Source organism: Nannospalax galili, unplaced genomic scaffold (assembly GCF_000622305.1).
Source record: "Nannospalax galili isolate Female #2095 unplaced genomic scaffold, S.galili_v1.0 scaffold1176, whole genome shotgun sequence".
NCBI classification, from domain to species: domain Eukaryota; kingdom Metazoa; phylum Chordata; class Mammalia; order Rodentia; family Spalacidae; genus Nannospalax; species Nannospalax galili.
Window position 1 is genome coordinate 1,877,099 of NW_008338883.1, and position 24,358 is coordinate 1,901,456.

At 45.3% G+C, this 24,358-nt stretch overlaps 1 protein-coding gene across 3 annotated transcripts in view; it reads left to right on the top strand.

Moving 5' to 3' along the window:
* Positions 1-2,371, top strand: part of Glb1 (galactosidase beta 1) — a 123,302-nt gene extending 120,931 nt beyond the window's left edge. For all 3 annotated transcript variants that reach the window (XM_008833429.3, XM_029563678.1, XM_029563677.1), the window contains one exon: positions 1,827-2,371. In XM_008833429.3, the coding sequence (XP_008831651.1) occupies positions 1,827-2,102 (276 nt within the window). In that variant the 3' untranslated portion in view covers positions 2,103-2,371. The remainder of the gene's footprint in view (positions 1-1,826) is intronic.
* Positions 2,372-24,358: the final 21,987 nt, after the last annotated feature.

A 24,358-nucleotide genomic window follows, 5' to 3' on the forward strand; every position in this document is an offset into this window, starting at 1 on the left:
CCTCCCCAAGTTGGTACTGGTCAGAGTGTTTTGTCACAGCAATGAAGAACAAACTAAGACAGGACCTGAGGTCAGAGAACTAGTAAGTGGCAGGAATAAGTGGGAATCAAGGGAAGAAATTCACACAGAGCCAAGTGAGGTGGTGGCTCACCCCTGGAACCCCAGCACTTGGGAAGCTGAGGCAGGATTGCTCTGGCAACCTTGGCTACATAGTGAGTTCAGACCAGCCTTTGCTACACAGGGAGGCTTAGTGTGGGGTGGGGTCCTGAGGTCAGAGAACTAGTAAGTGGCAGGAATAAGTGGGAATCAAGGGAAGAAATTCACACAGAGCCAAGTGAGGTGGTGGCTCACCCCTGGAACCCCAGCACTTGGGAAGCTGAGGCAGGATTGCTCTGGCAACCTTGGCTACATAGTGAGTTCAGACCAGCCTTTGCTACACAGGGAGGCTTAGTGTGGGGTGGGGTGGGGTGGGGGCAAGAGAGAGACAGACAGACAGATAGACAGACAGGTGGGAGGGGTTCTGGAGAGATGGATAAGCAGTTAAAAGCACTTGTTCTTACAGATGATCCAGGTTTAGTTCCCGGCACTCACATGCAGCTAATCATCATCCCTAACTCCAGTTCCAGTGGATCCAATGCCCTCTTTTGGCCTCTGTGGGCATTGAACACACATGGTACACTTGCATACATGCAGGCAAAACATGGACTGGACAGATGGCTCAGTGGTTAAGAGCACCGTCCATAACGCCAGCTCCTGGGGATCTGACTCCCTCTTCTGACTTCTGTGGCTATTACATGACACAGGCCTTGCACTTACATGCATGCAGGCAATACATTCATACATGTAAAATAAAAAACAAAAATAATAAAACATTAATACACATAAAAATAAACGAGGAGTTATACTTATAGACAGACATACCAAACTTTCTCCACCATGTTCATTTTTGTTCTGGAAGTTTCTCCTGCTCACAGGAATTATCTCTGTGGCTTGTAGGATCATGTCTGATCTTTGTGGCAGATGTGGTCACTGTATCCCTCAGGGAGAGACTGTGAGAATCACTAATCAGTCCACCAGTGACATAGACTCCATGCTGAATAGCCTCCTAGCCGTCTTCCCCTGGGCCCTATATTACCACCTTTTCTTCCTCACTTTGGTGTCATTCTATGGCCCAGGCTGGCTTGAGCTCACGATATAGCACAGGCTAGCCTGAACATACTGTGTAGTCCAGGCTGGCCTGAAACTCACTGCAGTCCTCCTGCCTTAGCCTCCTAAAGGCTGGAACTACACAGCACCCACCACACACAACATCATATTCAGTTGGGGTTGTTTTGGAGACAGTTCTTGGACTGCTGGCTCTGGAGTTCATTGTGTTCCGTGTATGTCCCCTGGTGCACAGCAGACAGGTGGCTAAGCCCCACTACTGTGGGAGAGAGCAGGGAGCCTCCCTGGCTAAAGAATATAGATAGCAGGGAGGGCTAGTGTACAGACAGGCGGTACCCAGGAGCCAGGGTGAAACCTAGAAACTTGTTGAGCTCCTTTGTTGTTCTCCAGGAGAACGTGTGTAACCAATGAACTCTGAGGTTTCCAGTGTATTTTCCTGAAGCAAGAGTGAGTATTTGAGGCAAGCCTCTGCCATTCTTCTCACCTGTCTTCCGTCCAACCCACCGTGCATCAGCAAGACTGAGGCTAGCCTGATTCTCAGCCCAACTTTGTAGGGCATCTCTTGCATCCTCTCTGCTCTGCTACTGAGTCCCTGCACCCCAACTCCTGGTACATCCAATCTCCTGGTACATGCTGGACTAATGGTTTATCTCTCTCTTCAGGGCCAAGTGTGGATCAATGGCTTTAATCTTGGACGATACTGGCCTGCACGGGGCCCGCAGATGACCTTGTTTGTGCCAAGTCACATCCTGACAACCTCAGCCCCAAACAACATCACGGTGCTGGAACTGGAGTGTGCGCCCTGCAGTGACCAAGCCCCAGAGCTGTGTACTGTGGAGCTGGTCGACAAGCCAGTTATTAACAAAAACCTAACCATCAAGGGTCATTCTCCAGTCTTTTTTCATCAAGACTCGTGGGAGACCGCCTTTGATTACTGAGGACCTGAGGACCTCTGGGACATCAGGCCTGTGCTAGCCTCAGGCTACCTTTGTCATTCTGACATTCTCTAGAGAGTTAGATTGGTTTCCTGCAGCCCCACATACCCAACCTTCCACCCTCATGGCCACCAGGAATGTTCAAGGGAGTGGATGTCACAGGAATACACAATGATCTGCAGAACTGGAATGGAAGCTTGAATCATGTCCCTGATTTTGATTTGGAATAATCATGTTGTCTTTCTATTGAATAAAATTTGTACTAAAGTGGTGATGGTTCTATTGTTAATTGGCTAATTGGTGATGGTTTTTGTTAATTGGTGATGGTTCAATTGTCGGGCAGGTATTAAGCACCATGGTCTGACTTAAATCTCAACTAGACTTGAGTGGGCTGGGTGAAGCCACTTCAGTAGCTTGAGGTTCAAAGCAGGCAGAACAGAGTCCTGGTTTGGTCTAGCCAACGGCTGCTTTTCTTATCCAGATTTGACTGGCTGTTGAATTTCTAAGATATCTACAGAGTAATGAAATTGATAATTATACAAACCACCTAAATGATTAACAGTTGCTCCACGTGGGTGGTATGGCCTCTCTATACACTAGAGTAGTATGCTGTGTGTATGCCTGTTCACGTGTGTACAGATGCAAGTGTGTGTGTGTGTGTGTGTGTGTGTGTATAGGCCAGAGGTCGTCAATCTTGGGTGTCATTCTTTAGGGGTGCCATCTCCCCTTTGGGGGTTGTTTTGTTTTTTAAATATTTACTTTTATGTGTATAAGTTTTGCCTTCACGTAAGTGTACCCATACATGCAATGCCCACAGAGGTCAGAAGAGGGTGTCGGATTCCCCAAGAACTTGAGTTACAGGTGGTTGTTAGCCACCATGTGGGTACTGGGAACTGAACCCAGGTCCTCAGCAGGAGCAGCCAGTGCTCTTATCCACTGAGCCCTCTCTCCAGCCCTTGTTTTTCAAACAAACCTTATTTTTTATTTCTAATTTTTTAATTACAGTTATTTGGGGGGGTGCGTGTGTGTCATGGTGCATTTAGAAGGCATCTTGCAGAAATCAATTCTCTCCTTCTCTGTAGGTCCTCAGGCTCAAACTTGGGTTATCAGGTTTGGTTGCAAGTGCCTTAACCCACTGAGCCTTTTCACTGACCTGTGAACTTTATTTTTTAAATCTTTTTTCTTTCCTTTAAAAAAACTATGTATTATTAATGTATCGGGTGTTTGGTGTTTTTGTAAACTTTTTATTTATTTTTATTTTATGTGTATGAGTGTTTTACCTGCATGTATGTTAAGTGCACCTGTTTTGCAATGCCCTGGGAGGTCAGAAGAGGGCATGGGATCCCCTGGAACTGGGGTTATGATGATTGTCAGCCACCATGTGGGTGCTGGAAAGCAAACCCAAGTCCTCTGCAAGAGTAGCCAGTGCTTTTAACCGCTGAGCTATCTCTCTAGCCTCAGTGTTTTGTTTTGTTTTGTTTTTTGAAACAGGGTCTCGCTATGTAGCACTGACTAACTTGGGACTCTCTATGTACACCAGGCTGGTCTTGACCTCATAGACATCTACCTGTCTCCTGAGTGCTGGGATTAAAAGGTGCATGCTAAAAAGTGATGGGGAGATATGGGAGGAGTTGGAGAGGAGGGAGTGGACATGGATTTGATCAAAACACCTTATATGCGTTTATGAAATTCTCAATAAATATTTTTCTAAAGTTAAAAAAAAAGGTGAGTGCCACTATGCCCACCTATTAATGTATTTGGATCTGAGGTGTGTGTAGTTACACATGCATGTGGAGATCAGATGACAGCTCTGTGGAGTCAGTTCTCTCCTCCCATGACTTGGGTTCTGGGGCTCAAACTCAGGTCATGAGGTTTGCATTGTTGGGCAGCAAGTACCTCCACCCACTGTTCTATCTCAGCAGTCTCCAGTTTGTTTTTTTGAGACAATTGGGACCTGGGTCTTACCTATTAGGCCAGGCTGGCTGGTTAGTAAGTCTGAGAGAGCCTTTTGTCACTCAGCACTGGGATTCCAAGCACATGCTTGGAAAATGTACACTTAGCTTTTTACATTTGTGCCAGAGATTGAACTCAGATCCTCATGCTTACACAGCAAGCACTTTATCTACTGAGCCATTGCCCTGAACCCCACAACAGAATAGTATTTAACCATTAAAATGATGACACTCCGCTGGGCATGGTGGCACATGCCTTTAATCCCAGCACTCGGGAGGCAGAGGCAGGTGGATCTCTGTGAATTCAAGGCCAGCCTGGCCTGCATAGTGAGTTCCAGGACAGCTGGGGCTACCGGGAGACCCTGTCTCAAAAAGACAAAAACAAGATGATATCTCCATATGAAAACAACTTCACGGGTGTGTCGTGTCATCCCATTTTGTGCACATATCTGTGTACTCACTACAGCCCTACACACATGTGCATGTGCTGTGTACATGCATGGGTATACAGAGGTATACAGACATGATGCTGCATGATATGTACATGTTGGTATGAGGCTGTAGCTCTCTGTGGGTGCTGGTTGTACACCACAGTTCTGAAGAATGGTGCTTGAGTCACGTGTCACAAGATTTCTGAATAGTTCCTGTCATCATCCTGATACACAAATCACAGGACTATAAGCAGCAAGGAAAGGCCTGAACCCAGCTAAAGAGCTGGCCTTAGTGTCCTGGCACATACACTGTGTGGAGGACAGAGACTATTACACAGGAAAGGCTTGGACTAACATCAGCAGAAGTGTTAGTGTGGCCAGGCATGATGGCACACACCTTTTTTTATTTTTTAACTTTTATTATTTTTATTTTATGTGTATGAGTATATTGCCTGCATGTAGGTAGGTGCACCCATGTTGTGCAATGCCCCCAGAGATCAGAATAGGCTGTCGGATCCCCTGGAACTGCAGTTATAGACAGTTGTTAGCCACCATGTGGGTGCTGGGAATCAAACATGGGTCCTTTGCAAGAGCAGTCAGTACTCTTAACCCCTGAGCCATCTCTCCAGCCTCCAGTGGCACACACTTTTAATCCCAGCACTTTGGAGACAGAGGCAGGCAGATCTCTGAATTTGAGGTCAGCCTCATCAACACAGCAAGTTCTAGGCCAACTAGGGCTACATAATGAGACCGTTTCAAAAAATAAAAAGTGAAGCCAGGTGAAGTGGAGCATGCCTTTAATCCCAGCACTCTGGAGGCAGAGGTAGGCAGATCTCTGAGTTCAAGACTAGTCTGGTCTACATAGTGAGTTCCAGGACAGCTGTGGTTACAGGGAGACCCTGTCTTAAAAAGACCAAAAAATGCCGGGCATGGTGGCACATACCTTTAATCCCAGCACTTGGGAGGCAGAGGCAGGCGGACCCCTGTGAGTTCAAGGCCAGCCTGGTCTACATAGTGAGTTCCAGGACAGCTGGGGCTACAGGGAGACCCTGTCTCAAAAAGACCAAAAAAAAAAGTGTTAGTGTGGGGCTGGGGATATGGTTCAGTTGGTAGAGTACTTGCTTACTATGTGTGAAGCACTGGGTTTAATTCACAGCACCATATAAAACCAAGCATGGTAGTGAATGTCTGTACTCTCAGCACTAAGGAAGTGAGACAGGAGGATCAGAACTGCATTTCCTCAGCTACATAGGGAGATCACTGAGTGGAAAGTATTTGGGGAATTGGACACTTCTTAACCTGCACTTTACATTCTCTCTCTCTCTCTCTCTCTCTCTCTCTCTCTCTCTCTCTCTCTTTCTCTCTCTCTCTCTCTCTCCATGTGCATGTGTTTGGGAGCAGGCCTGTTCCTGTATATGTGTGTGTGTAGGCATGCATGTGTGCCCACATGCATGTGGAGGTCAGGGGAAAATCTTGGGTGTCAGCAATTGCTTTCCACCTTGTTTGAGACAGGGCCTCTCTTGTTCACCACCACATACTCGAGGCAGGAAAGCTTCTGGGGTTCCTCCTGTCCCCAGTCCCAGAGTACTGAAATTATAGACACCTGTACACAACTGCATCCAGAAAGCCAAACTCAGGTTCTCACACTTATAGCAAGTGCTTTACCCGCCAAGCCATCACCAGCTTTTTTTTTTTTTGTCTTTTTAAGACAGGGTCTCCCTGTAGCCCAGCTGACCTGGAACTCTCTTTGTAGACCAGGCTGGCCTTGAACTCACAGAGATCTGCCTGCCTCTGCCTCCCAGAGTGCTAGGATTAAAGGCGTGTACTACCACACCCAGCTCCCTTTTTGTTTTTTGAGACAAGGTCCCATGTAGTCTAGGCTGGCTTCAAACTCATATAGGCAAGGGTGACTTTGAACTTCTGATCCTCCTGCCTCTACTTTTTTTAAGTGCTGAGACTAAAGGCATGCACCACCACGCCCAGGTTTAAGTAATGCTGGGGTAACCTAGGGCTTCCTCCATGCCATGAAAGCACTCTACCAAGTTACATCCCTAGGCACCTCCTCCCGGTTGCTTAGTGTCATTTTCTGTTTGTCAATCTGTCCATCTTTGTTTCTTAGGAACTCCAGTTTATTTGGAATGAAATTGCTTAGCACTAATCTGAGTCTGGGATTATTTCATTATTTTCCCAGCAAGCAGTGTGCCTTCTGTCAAATGACACGAGCAGGAAATGGTCTCGTGTGGTCTTTATTTCTCGAATTTATGAAAAAAATGAAAAGGTCATTTTCTGAAATCACTTCTTAGTCACTGTGATGGTGCTGTCTAGGCTGTGGCAGAATACACAATCAGCGTGGCCTGCTCATATGTGGGCTGCAGGAGGGACAGGTGAATGTTCAGAAGGTGGAAGCAAGCTAGATTGTGGTGGCAGTGCCCCACCCATCTGTCAGAGCCACTTCCCTTGCCCTGCCCTGCACTGTGCCAGGACTGATAGCTGGCATTTTTCTGGCTGTCTGGAAACGTGCAGTGAAGATTCAGGAACAATTCCACCGGCTACTTACTCTTCTTGTACCCCAAGGGGCTTTCCCACGTGGGAGGAAGCCTCCCACGAGCTTAGGTCCTCCAGACTGCCGAACTATCACAATGTTTCCCGAGGTCAAAAAGCAGGTCACTGGGCCAAGGATGTGGCTTAGCTGGTAGACTGCTTGCCTAGCATGAATGATCCCCAGGCATCGAATAAACCAGGCATGGAGGTGCACACCTGTCATCCCAGCATTCAGAAGTGGAAGCAGGAGGATAGGAAGCTCAAGGTCATCCTCAGCTACATAGCAAGTAGTTCCAGACCAAAATAATAATGATGATAATAACAGGCCAGGACTTTCTATACAAACTCAAGTTCGTGCTTTCTCTCTCCCCACTTGGTAGACATTTAGACTGCATACTATAAGCCCCTAGAACATCTTACCTGGCACCTGCCATACAGCACTTGGCTCTAGTTTCATTTCTGTTGCTGTGATAAAATACCCTGACAAAAAGCAACTTGAGAGAGAAAAGGGTTTGCTTTAGTTCACAATTCCATTATGCCAGGAAATCAAGCAGCAGGAGCTGCTGGTCATATCATATCACATCCACAGATCCACACAGAGACATGCCTACAAGCTCCCTTGCTACCCTTGCTATGCTCAACTCCATTTTCCTACACTAAACAGTTTAGGACCTCCTGCCTAGGGAATGGAGCCACCCACAGTGATATGGGTCTTCCCACATCAATCAACTTAAGATAGTCCCACACAGACATGCCCAAAAGCCAACTCAATGTGGATAATTCCTCCCTGAGATGCTCTTCTCAGGTGATTCCAAGTTGTGTCAGGTTGACAATTAAAGCTAAACACCGTGCACGTGATCACTGATTCTTTCCTGCACGTCCTCTACCCAAGAAGGGAAGCCCCATCTGGAAGCCTGATAGATGGGGGTAGCGATGACACCCAGGATGGTTCTCTGCATCCCTGTGTTCAGATCAGCAATGCAGTACTTCTCCTGGCTACTGTACTTGGCTGAGGCTACTAAGTGATGCAGACCTTGGACTGGAGGTTTAGGAAGGGGTAGCCCCCAAGGATATGTTTTAGCAATAACCTGGGAGTGTGGAGGGCCATTCTAGCCTGCAGAGAACCCTGCACACTCTGAATGGGCTTCCAGGCACAGTGTGTGCCTCTACTCTGGTTTCTTGAAACTACTGTTCTCTTGTTTACAAGCAGCAGAATCAACTTTCCAGAACTAACACAATAACATTCTAGTTACAGGGTGTGTTACCATCTCCCACTGCCTTGGTGGATGTCTGTTGCGGTAGAACAAGCCACTGCAGTAAGTTGGAAATGGCATAAGCAACTACTTTGTTGTTCTTGTTTTTGAGATAGAGTCCCATGTAGCCCAGGCTGGGCCTCAAATTTACCATGTAGCAGAGGATACCTTAAACTTCTGCTATTCCTGCCTCTACCTCCCAGAGTCTGGGATCACAGGTGTAAACAAACCACCATGCCTGGTTTGATGAAGTGCTGGGAATTGAACCCAGAATCTTTGTGCTTCCTAGGCAAGCAGTTTCCTCAAAAATGAGCTACATCCCACAGATAAAACAGCCAGCCCAAAGATTGGAGAGATGGTTTAGCAGTCTTGTAGAGGACCTGAGTTCAGTACTCAGTACCCAGCACCCATGTGGGGTGATTCACAACTGCTTGTAACTCCAGCTCCAGGGAATCCAATGCCCTCTTCTGCCCTTTGAAGTCATTGATTTTATATGTACATACACACCTAATTAAAAATAAAAAACAGCCAGCCCAGAAATGGCCATTTTTTAAATACTGTGATATGTATATAGTTGTAATTATTTTGTATATTTCTGTCCATCACAGTGATAATCCAAAATCCAAGTGAGTCTGAACTGAGTTCTATTCATCTTTGGTGGAGCCCCATTGGAAAAGCACAGGGCTGGGCCCCCAACAGGTTCACTCGCCTTTGTTTCTCATCCAGGATTCTATGGGTTGTTTACAGCTTGTCTGGCCCCTGGTGAGCTTCAACTTTGCTTTGATGTTTTCTTATGTACGACCTGTCCTCTTTGCTGTGGTCTTTGGCATCAAAAATGTCCCAAGCAATGGCAGCAAGAGGGTTTAGGTCTTATTGTTTCTAGGGCAATGGGTGCCCTCCCCAGCATTTAACAATTACAGCAGGGTTTTATTTTCTCTCTCATTTACCCAATAGATATTCAATAGTTAGGAGCCACGTGTGGTGGCACACACCTGTGATCCCAGCACTTCAGAAGTAGAGGCTGGAGGATCAGAAGTTCAAGGTCATCCTTGGCTACATTAAAAGTTCAAGGCTATCCTTGGCTACAATGTGAAATCCTGTCTCAGAAATAAATTAACTAAACTGGATAAGGGATACGGGTGGCTTATGCCTGTAATTCCAACACCAGAAAGACTGAGTCAAGAAAGAGGATTCCTGAGAGTTCCAGGCCAGCCTGGGCTATCTAAAACCCATTTTGAATGTGCTAAGAATCTCATAATCACTTGGTTTGGGACAAACCTCCCTCCAACAGGAGACTGCTGTTTTTTCATCTGAAACTAACTGTAAACATCAAGGCATTTTTCTGTTTGGTGCTACATGTATGTATGTGTCACATGTGTGTATGCATTTTTTTCACGTGTGTGGGCACATGTGTTTGTACATGTGAAGATCAAATGTCACCATCAGGATACCTTCCTCAATCATTTCTCCACTTTTTTAAAATTTTTAATTTTGTTTTATGTGTATGATGTATTGCCTGCATGCATGTAGGTACACCCATGTTGTGCAATGCCCACAGAGGTCAGAAGAGGGCATCAGATACGCTGGAACTGGAGTTACAGATGGTTGTTACCCACCAAGTGGGTGCTGGGAATCAAACCTGGGTCCTCTGCAAGAGCAGTCAGTGCTCTTAACCACTAAGCCATCTCTCCAGCCCCTCCATTTCTCCACCTTTTTAAAAAATATTTTCTGGGGAATGGAGAGATGGCTCAGCAGTTAAGAGCACTGATTGCTCTTGCAGAGGACCCAGGTTCAGTTCCCAGCACCCACATGGCAGCTACAAACCATCCTTAACTCCAGTTCCAGGGGAATCCGAAGTCTTCTGACCTCTGCGGCATTGCACGACACGGGTGCACTCACATACATGCAGGCAATACACTCATACACATAACATAAAAATAATAAATAATGCCGAGCATGGTGGCGCACACCTGTAGTCCCACCAGCCTGGTCTACATAGTGAGTTCCAGGACAGCTGGGGCTACAGGGAGACCCTGCTTCAAAAAGACCAAAATAAATAAATAATAATAATAAATAAAATATTTAAAAAATAGAAAATAAATACATTTTTCTTTATATGTCTTAACACAAATGACAGAATACATGAAAAATCCAGTGTGTGGGGGGGACTATGGGAGGGTGCCAATTGGGAAGGGGGTATAAAGATGATTAAGAGGTTCTGTTTGAGGGGATGAAGAAATGATTCAGCAGTTAAGAGCACTGACTGCTCTTACAGAGGATTCAGTTCAATTCCTAGTACCCATATGACTGCTAACAAACCATCTGTAACTCCAGTTCCAGGGGATCTGACACCTTCTTCTGACCTCAGCAGGCATTGCACAACATGGGTACATGTACACACATACAGGCAATACACTCATGTACATAAAGTAAAAAATATTTTTTGAAAAGAGGTTCTGTTTGAATTACACAAAAATTCAATAAAAAAACTTTACAGGCCGGACGTGGTGTGCACGCCTTTAATCCCAGCACTCAGGAGGCAGAGGCAGGTAGATCTCTGTGAGTTCAAGGCCACCCTGGTCTACATAGTGACATAGTGAGTTCCAGAACAGCTGGGGCTACAGAAAGACCCTGTCTCAAAAAGACCAAAAACAAAAAAACTTTACAAAAAAATTTTTTAATTCACCTATCTGTCTATGTGAGTGTACACCACATGTTTGTGAGTACCCACAGAGGCCAGAAGAGGGCATCAGATCCCCTGGATCTAGAGTTACAGGCATTTGTGAGTCACTTGATGTAGGGGCTGGGACTCTTAACTCGGTCCTCTGGAAGAGCAGTAATACTTTTAACTGATGAGCCATACCTCCAGCCCCTTCCACCTTACTTTTTGAGACCATCTTTCACTGAACTTGAAGAGCACTGATTTGGCTAGGCTGGGTAGCCAGTGAGTCCTTGGGATCCGCCTGTTTCTGCTCCCTACCATTAGGCTTACAGGCATGTATCACCATGCTTGGCTTTTACATGGATGCTGGGGATCCAAACCCAGTCCCTTATGCTTGCATAGAAAACACTCCATGCCCAGAGTCATCTCCACAGCTCTCTCATTCAATGTTTAGTGCCCATATTCATGGTACCCAGAAGAGCACATCTAGCCCACAGGAGGTCCTCAGTCAATGCCTGATGGTTGAGTAAACCGATGCTTCTGTGCCTGCATTCGTGCCAATGGCAGCAGGTCTCTGTGATGCCACCATTCTTTCAGGCATATCTAACACCAGTGCCCTGTCTCTTGAAAGATCCAAGATTTCATCAAAACCTTTTTGGAGAGGGCTCACTGTCCTGAGGCTTCTTCTGGCTAGACAGCCTGTCTCTGCTTCCTCTGAACAAACTGAGTTCATGAAAGACCTCACCATCCTCTTTCTTCTGTCTTGACTCAAGCACAGCAGAGAGTGCCTTGAGTTTCACAAACCCTCACCCACCCTGGACCTTGCTAAGCTGCAGCAACCACAGAAGCTTTGAAGCAGCAGGGAAGGGTTCTCCACCGTGAGAGAGTACAAACTCAATGGCATGAGACAGTAAACACCATTTTTTTCTTTTTCCCTGTGTTTTATTGTTGTTGTTGTTGTTTTGAAACATGGTCTCCTGTAATCCAGACAGGCCTTAAACTTCCTGTATAGCTAAGGATGATCTTGAACTTCCGATCCTCCTGCCTCCACTTCCCAAGTGCCGAGATGACTGCCACTTGCCACCATGTCTCGTTTATGTAGTGCTGAGGATCAAACCCAGGGTCTCATGCATACTAGGCAAGCACTCTACCAACTGAGCTACATCCTCAGCTTGATTCCCCAGTCTTCAGAAGACATCCTCTCCCATTCTTCTTATTGCTTGGCCATTCTTTTGTCTTCTCTGTCCACTCCCACATCTCAATTTCTAATCATTTTCAAACTTGGCATGTCCTATCTATGTTCCTGAAATGACACAGGCCTGTCTTTCTTCTCTAGGTATAGGTCTGGTGAGCCCTGAGAGGCAAGACATCTGTGGGCAAAAGGTGAAGGAGAAAGGAGTTAGAAAGAAGCAAGTTACAGGGGCTGAGCTGGTGGGTGATAGGTGCTTGGGAGTCAGAGACAGGCAAATCCCTGGTGCTTATTGTCCAGTCACCAACAAGAGGCCCTGTCTCAAAAAACAAGATGGAGGATTGGAGAGATGGCTCAGCAGTAAAGAGCACCGACAACTCTTACAGAGATCCCAGGTTCAGTTCCCAGTACCCAACATGGCTGCTAACAACTGTCCATAGCTCTAGTTCCATGGGATCCAATACCCTCTTCTGGCCTCCATGGGCATTGCACACAGGTTGTACACTTACATACATGCAGGCAAAATATGCATAGATAAAAAATAAAAATAAATAAATAAAATTTAAAAGCAAGAGGAACACCTGAGGAACATCCAAGTTGACCTCTAGTTTCCACATGCACAGGTACACATATGCCACATACATGTGCACATACATGCAAAAGAGTCGGTAGCTAATGAGCATCACTGCAAGTCTCAACCCTGCCACCCTCCATAGTGAAGCTCTCTGGGTGGGAAGACATAACCGAATTCCCACTCAGATTTAAGGTCTGAGTAAGTATATTTCTGGGCCACCACCCTTAGAGTCAAACTTGAAGAGGAAGCAGGATCCCTGAGCTGCTCTCATGGTGCAGGCTCGAGGTAGTGCAGACTGTGTTGACTGTGCATGTGAACCAGGCCACCTTCAAGTTCCATAGACCAGGAACAGAATGGAGAGATTAAGGGGGTTTCCCAGCCCACCTAGAGCAGGGCAAGGAGAAAGAGGGTAAGTAGCCCCCAAATCTTCTGAGGTTGCAGAGTAGATCAGGAGAAAATTGAGCATTTCCCACATCTCAAGAAGACTATCAAAAGATCTAGGCTGGCTCAGTGATTCAGTAGTTAAGAGCACCTCCTCCTCTTGCAGAGTTTGGCTACCAGTACCCATGTCAGGCAGTTCACAACCACCCGTAACTCCAGTTCCAATGTATCTGATACCTTCTTCTAGACATGAAGGCACCTGCATGCATGTGTTGCACATACAAACAGGCACGCTCACACATATACACAAAAAATAATTAAAAATTTTTTTGATTTATTTATTTTAATTTTTTGTGTATGAGTGTTTTGCCTGAATGTATGTAAGTGAACCTTTGTCATGCAATGCCTGCGGAGGCCAAAAGAGGGCAGTGGTTTCCCTGGAATTAAAGTTATGGACTGTTGTTAGCTGCCAGGTGGGTGTTGGGAACTGAACCCAGGTCTTCTGCAAGAGCAGCCAGTGCTATTAACCAATGAGCCATCCTTCCTGCCCTTAAATAAATCTTTTTTTTTTTTTTGGTCTTTTTAGAGACAGGGTCTCCCTGTAGCCACAACTGGCCTGGAACTCACAGAGATTCGCCTGCCTCTGCCTCCCCAGTGCTGGGATTAAAGGCATGTGCCACCACACCTGTCATAAATCTTAAAAAAAGATTTGAAAAGATGCAAGAAGTGACCCTGTATGATTGAGGGGTCATCTGACTCAGTTGGTAAAATGCTTGCCACATAAGAATGATGACCCGAGTTCAATCCCCAGAACCCATGTGAAAATGCCAGGCATGGTGGCACACACTTATAATCCTAGCCACTGGGGAGATGGAGACAGCTGAGAAGGTAGAGCCAGAAGGATTCCTGGGGCTCTCCAGTCAACTAGCCTAGCCTGCTTGGTAAGTTCCAGATAAGTGAGAGAACACTGTAGACCCTGTCTCTAGAATGAATGCATGAATAGACAGATGAGAGAGAGAGAGAGAGAGAGAGAGAGAGAGAGAGAGAGAGAGAGAGAGAAATGGTAGATGGCAGTCCAGGGACAACACTGAAAGTTGTCCTCTGGCCTACACACATACACACACACACACACACACACACACACACACACACACACAGAAGCCCAGAAAGTGGCCCCATAGAGGTCCTGCATTTTGGAATAGACCTCTTTAGCAGACAACTTTATAGATTCAAGGTTGAAAGAAAAGATGAAGGACTTCTCAGCAAGTAGTCACATCAACAGATGACCGAGAAAGAAGTTTCCTCTCCCAAACTGCAGCGTCAGATGTTACTGAGAACCAGGGCAGTGGGTGAGATGCTGATTAAGGCCCAGCCTTCAGAAGGACTGGAGCCTCAAAGTAAAAGCTGAATTTGGTTTAGACAGAAGTTTACCATTGACACCCGTATATCTCTCCTAACACCTTTGGGTGGGTACTGTCCTTCTGGTGTCAGCAAACACTTGACCCGTCTTTTGTCTTTAATAGGTGTTATTCTTCTAAACACAAATCAGCCTACTGACTTAAAGCATTTTCCACAGTACTCTATTTACAGTGCTCTCAGCTCACATGAGCTCACGTTTTAATTGTTGATCTTGTTCTTTGTTGTATAGTAATATTTCTCTTTTTTATAGTTTTTAACATTCTCATTTATTCTATATTTTATGCGTGTTTTGCCTACATGAATGTAAGTACACCATGTGTGTGGAAGTCAGAAAGGGCATCAGATTCCCTGGAACTGGAGTTATGGACAGTTGTGAACTACCATGTGGGTGCTGGGAACTGAACCCTGGTCCTCTGCAAGAGCAGCCAGTGTTCTTAATCACTGAGCCATCTCTCTAGCCCCTAGTTATATTTATTTTTGAGCTGTGGAGTTTAGGTTTTGTTACTTCTTTTGAGTGGGAGATTTCCTATTAGTTTATTTATAAACATCTTTTCTCCTCCCTCTCCTTCCTTCCAAAGGGGTTTCAAGGTGATCCTTGAATTGGGTGTTGTTTGTGTCTGTGATGGTGAATCTTCATTGTCGGCTTGCCTGGATTTAGAATCACCACAGAAACACAACTCTGCCTGTGTTTATGAGGGTGTGTCTAGAGAGGTTTAACTGAGGAAGGAAGGCCTACCCTGGAATGTAGACAGCACCATCCTACAAGTTGGGGTCCTAGACTGTATAAAAAGCAGGAAGCAGGGGCTGGAGGGATGGTTCATCACTTAGAGTGATGGCTGCTCTTGAAGAAGGGCTAGGTTTAGTTCCCAGCACACACATGGCAGCTAACAACCACCCATAACTCCAGTCCAGGGGATCCGACACTCTCTTCTGTCCTTCATAGGCACGGCACGACATGGGTGCACTTACATACATGCAGGCAATGCACTCATATACATAAAATTAAAATGAATAAATTTTTTTTTTTTGGTCTTTTTGAGACAGGGTTTCCATGTAGCCACAGCTGGCCTGGAACTCACTATGTAGACCAGGCTGTCCTTGAACTCACAGAGATCCGCCTGCCTCTGCCTCTTGAGTGCTGGGATTAAAGGCGTGTGCCACCATGCCAGGCAGAATATTATTTTTTAAAGAAGAAGGTAGGCTGAGTACCAGCATGCAAACGGGATCATCTCTGTCACACAATACATGTTCTAGAACCCTATTACAGAGCTGAGCTTTGCTTGGTGTCCTCCCATTTCCTACCCTCTTCCCTTTCTTTGTGTTTTAGTTACTTTTCTTGCTTTTGTGACCAAGTATCTGACAAGAAGCAACTTAAAGCTGGAGATGTAGCTCAGTGGCAGAACATTTACCCAGCATGCATAAGGCTCTAGGTTTGACCCCAAGAACTACAAAGTAAAAAGAAAGAAAGAAAAAAAAAAGACAACTTTAGCTGGGCGTGGTGGTGCACGCCTGTAGTCCCAGCACTCAGGAGGCAGAGGCAGGTGGATCTCTGTGAGTTCAAGGCCAGCCTGGTCTATATAGTGAGTTCTAGGACAGCTGGGGCTTACAGGGAGATCCTGCTTCAAAAAGACAAAAAAAAAAAAAAAACAACTTGAGGTAGATTTATTCTCACTCGTGGACTGAGTGGATATAGTCCACCATGGTGGGGAAGACATGGCAGCAGGCGGCTCCATGGTGGACCTGTTGCCTGTGACTGCTCCTCCTCCCTCCTCACATCTTGATAAACAGGAAGCAGAAACCAGGTGTGGGTAGCACTTGCCTTTAATCCCAGCACTGAAGAGATAGATGCAGATGGCTCTCTGAGTTTCAGGTTAGCCTGGTCTACATGGAGAGTTCCAGGCCAGTCAGTGCTACATAGTGAGATCCTGTCGATAAATAAAATAAAAGACCTAAGAAAAGCTTTCCAGCCTAGAAGACTGGACTGAAAGGAGGAGGGGGATGCAGTCCTAGTCCCAGTCCCAGGTTGCTCACCTGATAGGCAATGCTGGCTCAAGCCCTGCCCAGTTGAAGAAATAGCATCCCTAGGTAACAGTGTCCTCAAAGTATACCAGTGTGAGGAAGTGGCTGGAAGGTGGAGCCTGTGGGTATGGGCAGAGGGCTTCCCCCAGTAGGGCTCTTGGCCTGTGGGTATGGGCAGAGGGCTTCCCCACAGGAGGGCTCATGGAGGCCTCTCAGTCATCCTGGCTGTCCTGGGACATGGGCTGAGAGCAGTGTCAGGGCTCCAGTTCTGGGAACAGACAGCAGGTCTTTCTTCCAGCCTTAGGGTCAAGATGAGACTGAAGACTAGATGGTTGCATTGCTGCTCTTGGGCCTCTACCTGTCCTTCTGCTCCCTCAAGCGCCAGCTCTCCCATATCTACAGTCGGCCTCCAAGTCACCCCAGACATCAGGGACTGCGTTCCCACTGCCTGTTGGGTCACAGGAGATGACGTTCATTTGGGAGGACAAACTTCCATCAGCCAGCCACATAGGTCCTCAGGCCTGCGTCTCACTGCCTTGCTGAGCCAGGACAGCCAGTGCAGGATGCCTCCCCCACCACCAGTTTTGTTAAATGTATTCCTGGGAATTCTACTTGACATTATGGTAGACAGAGCTTTTAATTTCATTTCTGGACTACTCTATTGCATAGAAGTGCAATTGATTGATTGCCGAATGAGCATTTTGTGTTCTGCAATCTGCTGAATGCATCTGTAATTGTTTTGTGGTGTGTGGATTTCTTAGAATTTTCTACATGCCATCCATAAAAAAAAGAGATGTTTTACTTCCTCCTTTCTATCCTAGATGACATTTTCTTCCGAGTCCTGTCAGTACAATATTGAAAATGGAAGAGCAGACACCCTTGTCTGATTCTCCTCTTAGAGGGAACACATTTCATCTTCTACTGTGATACAGATAGATAGATAGATAGACAGATAGATAGATAGATAGACAGATAGATAGATGATAGATGATAGATAGATAGATAGATAGATGATAGATGATAGAGGATTGATAGATGATTGATAGATAGATGATAGATGATAGATAGAGAGATGATAGACATATAGATGATAGATGATAGAGAGATGATAGATGATAGAGGATTGATAGGTGATAGATAGATGATAGATGATAGATGATAGAGAGATGATAGATATAAAGGATTGATAGATGATAGATATATGATAGTAGATAGATGATAGATAGAGATAGATAGATAATAGATAGAAGATAGATAGATAGATAATAGATGATTGATAGATGAGAGAGAGAGAGAGAAATAGGTATATGGTTTGTTTGTTTTGTTTTGTTTTTATACAGGATCTCACTATGCACCCTGGCTGGCTTGGAACTCAAGAAGTTCACCTGTGTCTTCCTCCAGAGTGCTGGAATTAAAGGCATGAAGCACCACACCTGGCTCACTATTCTGTATGACGGTACAAATGTTCTTGAACAAGACATTTTATGGATCAAAGTTTTTGTTTTTCTTGAGTAGTAAATACCTCACGTGAAACTGAGGGATCATATAGCAGGTTAGGTATGTGTTCAACTTAATCAAAAACTTTCCAAGTTTTCCATAGTTGCTTTTGTGCCCAGCCATCTTTCAGACTTCTCTTAATTTTAATATTTTAATGAGTTTTGGAAAACAGGAAGACCTACCCTCAGTTATGAACTGCAACTTAATTCTCCCTAGTAGCAGACTCAATATTGATATTTGACTGTCAAGTTCTCTGGGACTCAGTTTAGTGACAATTCTCTTCCTTATAACTGAAGTTCATTTCTTCACACTTAACATTTAACCAATATGCAAATTCTCTCAAACTCCTCCTCAGTTGTTCCCCCAAGAGGAGCTCCTCTGGGTCACACGGTGACCCAACTGAATCACTGTTCAGTTTATTTGCATGCGACATTGTGTGTACATGTGTATGTGCACTTGCACCTGCCCGTGTGCATGTGTGCATGTGGAGGTCAGAGGTCAACATCAGGCATCTTCCTCAACCATTTTCCACCGTCTATATTGAGACAGGGTCTCACCGGCTCTGATACTAACAAGTTGGCTAGACTAGCTGGCTAGCAAGCCCCAGGGATCTGCCTATGACCTCTTCCTTAGCTCTGGGAAGCTGGGCAACTGAGTCAGTTGGACAGGGGGCAGAAGGACAGGTGAGAGGAATCACCCCACACAAGGAGACTGAAGAGCAGAGATGAGACCACCTAGTCGAGTCTCACCTTGGCCCTGAGCCTGGAAGAAAGATCTGCTGTCCACTCCCAGAACTGGAGCAGCCTCTTCTCTGAGCCCATGTCTCAGGATCAAGTCCCAGGAATCAGCCAACCCCTCCTCCCCAGCTCCACCACACTCAGCTTTTCACATTGATGCTGGGGATCCAACAGAGATCAGCCTATCTCCTTCTGAGCACCACCACACTTAGCTTTTTACATGGATGCCAGAGAGCCAAACTCAGATCCTCATGTTTGTATGGCAAGTACTTTACCTGCTAAGCCATTTCCCTGGTCCCTGAATGTGAAGATTTTTGTTTGCTTGTTTGGTGGTGGTGGTGGTTTTTTGTTTTGTTTTGTTTCGTTTGAGACAGAGTCTCCCTGAAGCCCCAACTGACTTGGACCTCACTATGTAGACCAGGCTGGCCTCAATCTCAGAGATCAACCTGCCTCTGCCTCCCGAATGTAGGGAATAAAGGTGCGCACCCCTACACCCAGTTCGCATGTGAGATTTTTTATTGTGACATTAGTAAATTATGAGGAATCTCTGTAACCAAGGAAACCATGTACAATCTGGTCTAGGTCTGGATATTTTTCCTGCCTGCTGGCCTCCAGTGATGATCTTGGTTTATCTCAAGTACATCAAAACACACCCTACAGGCTCTAAGGTGCTATCTTGTACCCATCTCAAATCATAAACAAAGTGATGTCAGCTCCTTTTACAAAGAAGGCTACATCTCTGTGGGCAGGTGTCACATCAGGATGACATCCGCATGCTTGCCTCACATAGAAGGCTGCATGTCTTAAGGGGTTTCTTGTGCCTGCCCCACCCTTCTCTTGATCTGTTCACATAGCTTTTTCTTTGGGCAGCTTACAGATAATTTTGAAGTCTCAAAAGTATCTTTCTCTAAGTTTGATTGAAAAGGGAGCTCAAGATATACCTCAGTGGTACAGAACTTGTCTAACAGGCATGAGGTCCTTGGTTCAAAAAAATAAAATAAGCTGGGCATGGTGGTGAACCCTTTAATCCCAGCACTTGGGAGGCAGAGGCAGGTGGATTTCTGTGAGTTCAAGGCCAGCCTGGTCTACATAGTGAGTTCCAGGACAGCTGGGGCTACAGGGAGACTGTGTTTCAAAAAGACCAAAAAAATAAAAAATAAAATAAGATTAGGCCTTATTAGCTGGGCATGGTGGATCACACCTGTAATCGCAGCATTTGGGAAGTTGAGGCAGCAGGGTCTGCAATTCACGGCTAGCCTTAGCCACGTAGGGGACCCTGCCTCAAAAAATTTTAAAAAACAGGAATTTTAAAATTCATTCCTCTCGATGCTATTTTACAATTTCCCAGAGGTAAAACTACAGACTCTTGCACTTAATGTTCATATCAAAAGTCTCAATGAAGTAATTTTTGACCCAAAACCCGCCCACTATTTCTGGAACAATTCAGTCAGTCTTTGAACTTGGTCACATAAGAGTTATTAGAAATACAATTGGGGATTTTGGAGCTAGAATGGGTGACCTTGTGTAGTTAAACAGAAACTTGGCTTGCCAATGCAGAGGCCTTATTCAAGAGAGACAAAGCTCTCGAGTGCTCTGAAAAATAACCACGCAACTGTTTTATGTTGCTCATTTTACTATGCCTTCTAGTGGTGTCCATTGCTGGAGTTAGTTAATTCATGATTTTTTTGGTCTTTTTGAAACACAGTCTCCCTGTAGCCCCAGTTGTCCTGGAACTTACTATGTAGACCAGGCTGGCCTTGAACTCACAGAGATCCGCCTGCCTCTGCCTTCCAAGTGCTGGGATTAAAGGCATGAGCCACCACGCCCGGCCTAATTAATTTTTTTTACATCATCTCACATAGCCCAGGCTGACCTTGAAGTCACTATGTAGACAAACATAACCTTCAACTCTTGACCTTTGGTACATACCTGGCTCAGCAGGTAAAGGTAGTTGTTACCAAACTGAATGACCAGTTCAATCCCTGAGACCTGCCTACATGGTTGGAAGCAGAGAACTGACTCCTAGAAGTAGTCCTTGAAACTCCATACACATGCTGTAGCACATGTGGGGACATACACAAACACATAAATAATGAATGAATGAATAAATAAATGTAATAAAAACATTTTAAAAATATTTTATTATTTTTACTTTATGTGTATGCGTCTATTGCCTGCATGTAGGTAAGTGCACCATGTCATGCAATGCCCGAGGAGGACAGATCTGTCGGATCCCTTGGAACTGGAGTTACAGACAGTTGTTAGCTGCCATGTGGGTGCTGGGATTCAAACCCAGGTCTTCTGCAAGAACTGTCAGTGTTCTTAACCACTGAGCCATCTCTCTAGCCCCAATAAAAAAACATTTTATAAACCCGCTTAATCTTCCTTCTTCTAGCACTCCAGTGCTGGCAGAAAAGCATATACTATCACACCCTTTTTATAAGGTGCCACAGACCAAACCTAGGGCTTCATGAATGCTAGGCAAGCACTCTACCAACTGAGCTACATCCCCAGCCCCCTGAACCTCAGTTTCTTGGAATATTAACATTAACCATATCTGCTTTTTGAAAGACTGAAATGACTTTCACCATATGAAAGTACTTAATAGACTTCTGATATTCTGAAAGTGGGATTTGGAACCATGCTGAACTTTTCTTCTTTGAGACAGGGTCTCACACTATGTAACTCTGGTTGGCCTAGAACTATATAGACCAGGTTGGCTTCAGATTCACAGAGATCTACCTGCCTCTGCCTTGTGAGTGCTGAGATTAACGGCATGTGCCACCATATCTGGCCATGGTAAATTTTTAAGTAGTCAAATGTTGTAGACTGGCAAGATGGCTCATTGGGAAAGGTGCCTGATTGCCAAGCTTGATTTGGTGGGAAGGAGACAAGGTTCAAGGAGATAAATGACTCCCCCAAGTTGTCCTTTTACCTCCACATGCACACTATGGCATGGGTACACACGTTGAATAAATAAATGTAATTATTTGTTAAGTATTACAGTGATGTGAACACAAAAGGGCTGGAACCTGTTCCTGGTTCATTTGAGTTGAAGAAAGGCTGCAGAGTCTCTGGCAAACACAGGATATAGGATATCAGATGGCTACAGCTAGCCAAGGGCACAGTGGGTGTGGAGTTGGGATAGGAAAGCTCCTGAGGGCTTGAGCAGGCCACCTGCAGGCCTGAAGAGAGCCCAAAAGCAAGGTTCAAATGTGGCAGATGGTCAATAAAAGAAGAATGCTGGTGTGGGGACCTGGGCCTTTCCCCACATCTTACTTGGTTCCATGGTAGGCCTTTGATGTATGTTTGTTTGTTTTTGAGATAGAGGCTCACTATGTAGCCCTGGCTGGCCCTGAACTTGCTATTATAGACCAGATTACCTTGAACTCACAGAGATCCACTTGCTTCTGTCTCTGGAGCACTGGAATTATGCCCAGATCAAGTAGTCCCTACTTTAACTGAGATGCCTGCAAAAAGACTGAGACTCTGAGTCCAGCATGCAAAAGACCTCATGGCAGCCCTCCTGGAATACCTGTGTGGACAGGAGGGACACAAGAGTGAACAGAATGGAACGCTGACCATGATGGAGTTGTAACAGCAATCTCAGCTAATCTTAGGGGAGCCCTAGGGTTGCTAGGGTCCTTCAGAGTTGTCCCAAAGCTGGGCAAGGGGACAAATACTTGTGCCCACTCATAATCAGTCATTGGATGTAAACTGCCCCCGGGAAGGACACTTGCACCCTTCAGAAAGGGAGACTAACTGAGAGCTGTGGGCTGCCAATACCCTGGCAAGTGGTAAAGTGACGACTTCTATCCTGAGTGGGGGCGGAGTGGACAGGCATGCGCTCTTCAAGGAGGATCTTTGTGAATTCAAAGGCCAGCCTGGTCTATATAGGGAGTTTCAGGCAAACCAAGGCTACATGGTGAGACCCTGTCTCCATACATTCATACACACCCAGAACACAAACAGAAAAGCCAAAAGCTAATTATATTATGAAAATCTGCAACTGAATTATTTCCACCTTTGTCTAGAATCCCAAAGAAACCCTTTATTGCAATATTGGGTTTCAAACATGCTAGGCAAGTGCTTTACCATTGAACAATAACTCCCAGCCTCTGGCTCCCAGCACCCAGTGCTCTTTTTTATTTATTAATTTATTATTTTATTTTATGTGTATGCGTGTATTGCCTGCATGTAGGTAAGCGCACCCGTGTCGTGCAATGCCCGTAGAGGCCAGAAGAGGCTGTCGGATCCCCTGGAACTGGAGTTACAGTTGTTAGCTGCCATGTGGGTGCTGGGATTCGAACCTAGATCTTCTGCAAGAACAGTCAGTGTTCTTAATCGCTGAGCCATCTCTCCAGCCCTCTTTTTTATTTTTATTTATTTATTTATTATTAAAGTTGGGGCAGCACCCGTGCCAGGGCATGAGTTTGGAGATCAGAAGATAACCTTATGGAGTCAGTTCTGTCTTTCCATGTGTATTCTGGGGATTGAACTCAAGTTGTCAGGCAACTCACCATTGCTTAGTCCTCTGTGTGCTGGAGGACAGACAGTAGACTTGGTGTTTTAGTGAAAGCTTGAGTTCTATGTCACCATTGTTGAAATGGGCAAGGAAGCCAGCCTCTGGCTGAGCAAATCCCAAACCCTCTGTGTGAACTGGGAACTGGGATGCTTGAAGGAGTCACCTTATTGATTTCTTTCAATCATTCTGAAATACATTCCATTTAACAGATGAGGAAACTAAAGCTAAAGACGTAAGTAACATGTTCAGACTCAGAGATGTGAAGAGCTAGGACTCAGCAGGTCCTGTCATACAATTAAACATGTGTGTGGTGTGTGTGTGTGTGTGTGTGTGTTAGCAAAAGTGTGGAAGTCAGAGGATAACCTGTGGAAGACGTTTCTCTCCTTCAACCATGTGGGTCCCAGGAATTGAACTCAGGTCATCAGAATTGCTGACAAGCACCTTTAGCTGAAGAACCATCTTGCCAGCCCCCAAATAGAGAATTTAACAGCCAGATGGTGGAAGACTTCTACAGCAATGTGGCTAAGTCTGTGGGAGGGTCAGCAGCTTTAACTTCTACCCACACCAGAAGAGCTCCCACGGACATCGTCAGGAAAAACAGCTCAGTGGAGTTATTTGAAACTTTGTGGGTTTTTTTTTTTTTTTTAATAAAGGAAATAACTCTCTTAAATCCACTTTTCTGAAAATAAAGTGTCTGAAAATGCATTTCTTATTAAATGTACAGTATGCTAGAATGTGCATAGTTCACAGAATCATTTAAACTCAGTTAATAGCTTTCAAAGTCATTTTTTAACTTTTAAAAAATTTTTATTTATTTTATTTTATGTGTATTTGTGTATTGCCTGCATGTAGGTAAGTGCACCTGCATAAGGTAAATGCCCTTGGAGGTCAGAAGAGGCTGCTGGATCCCCTGGGACTGGAGTTACAGACAGTTGTTAGCTGCCACGTGGGTGCTGGGATTTGAACCCAGGTCTTCTGCAAGAACAACCAGTGTTCTTAACCACTGATCCATCTCTCCAGCCCCTCAAAGTCATTTTTTTTTCTTTTTGAGACAGGGTCCCCCTGTAGCCCCAGCTGAC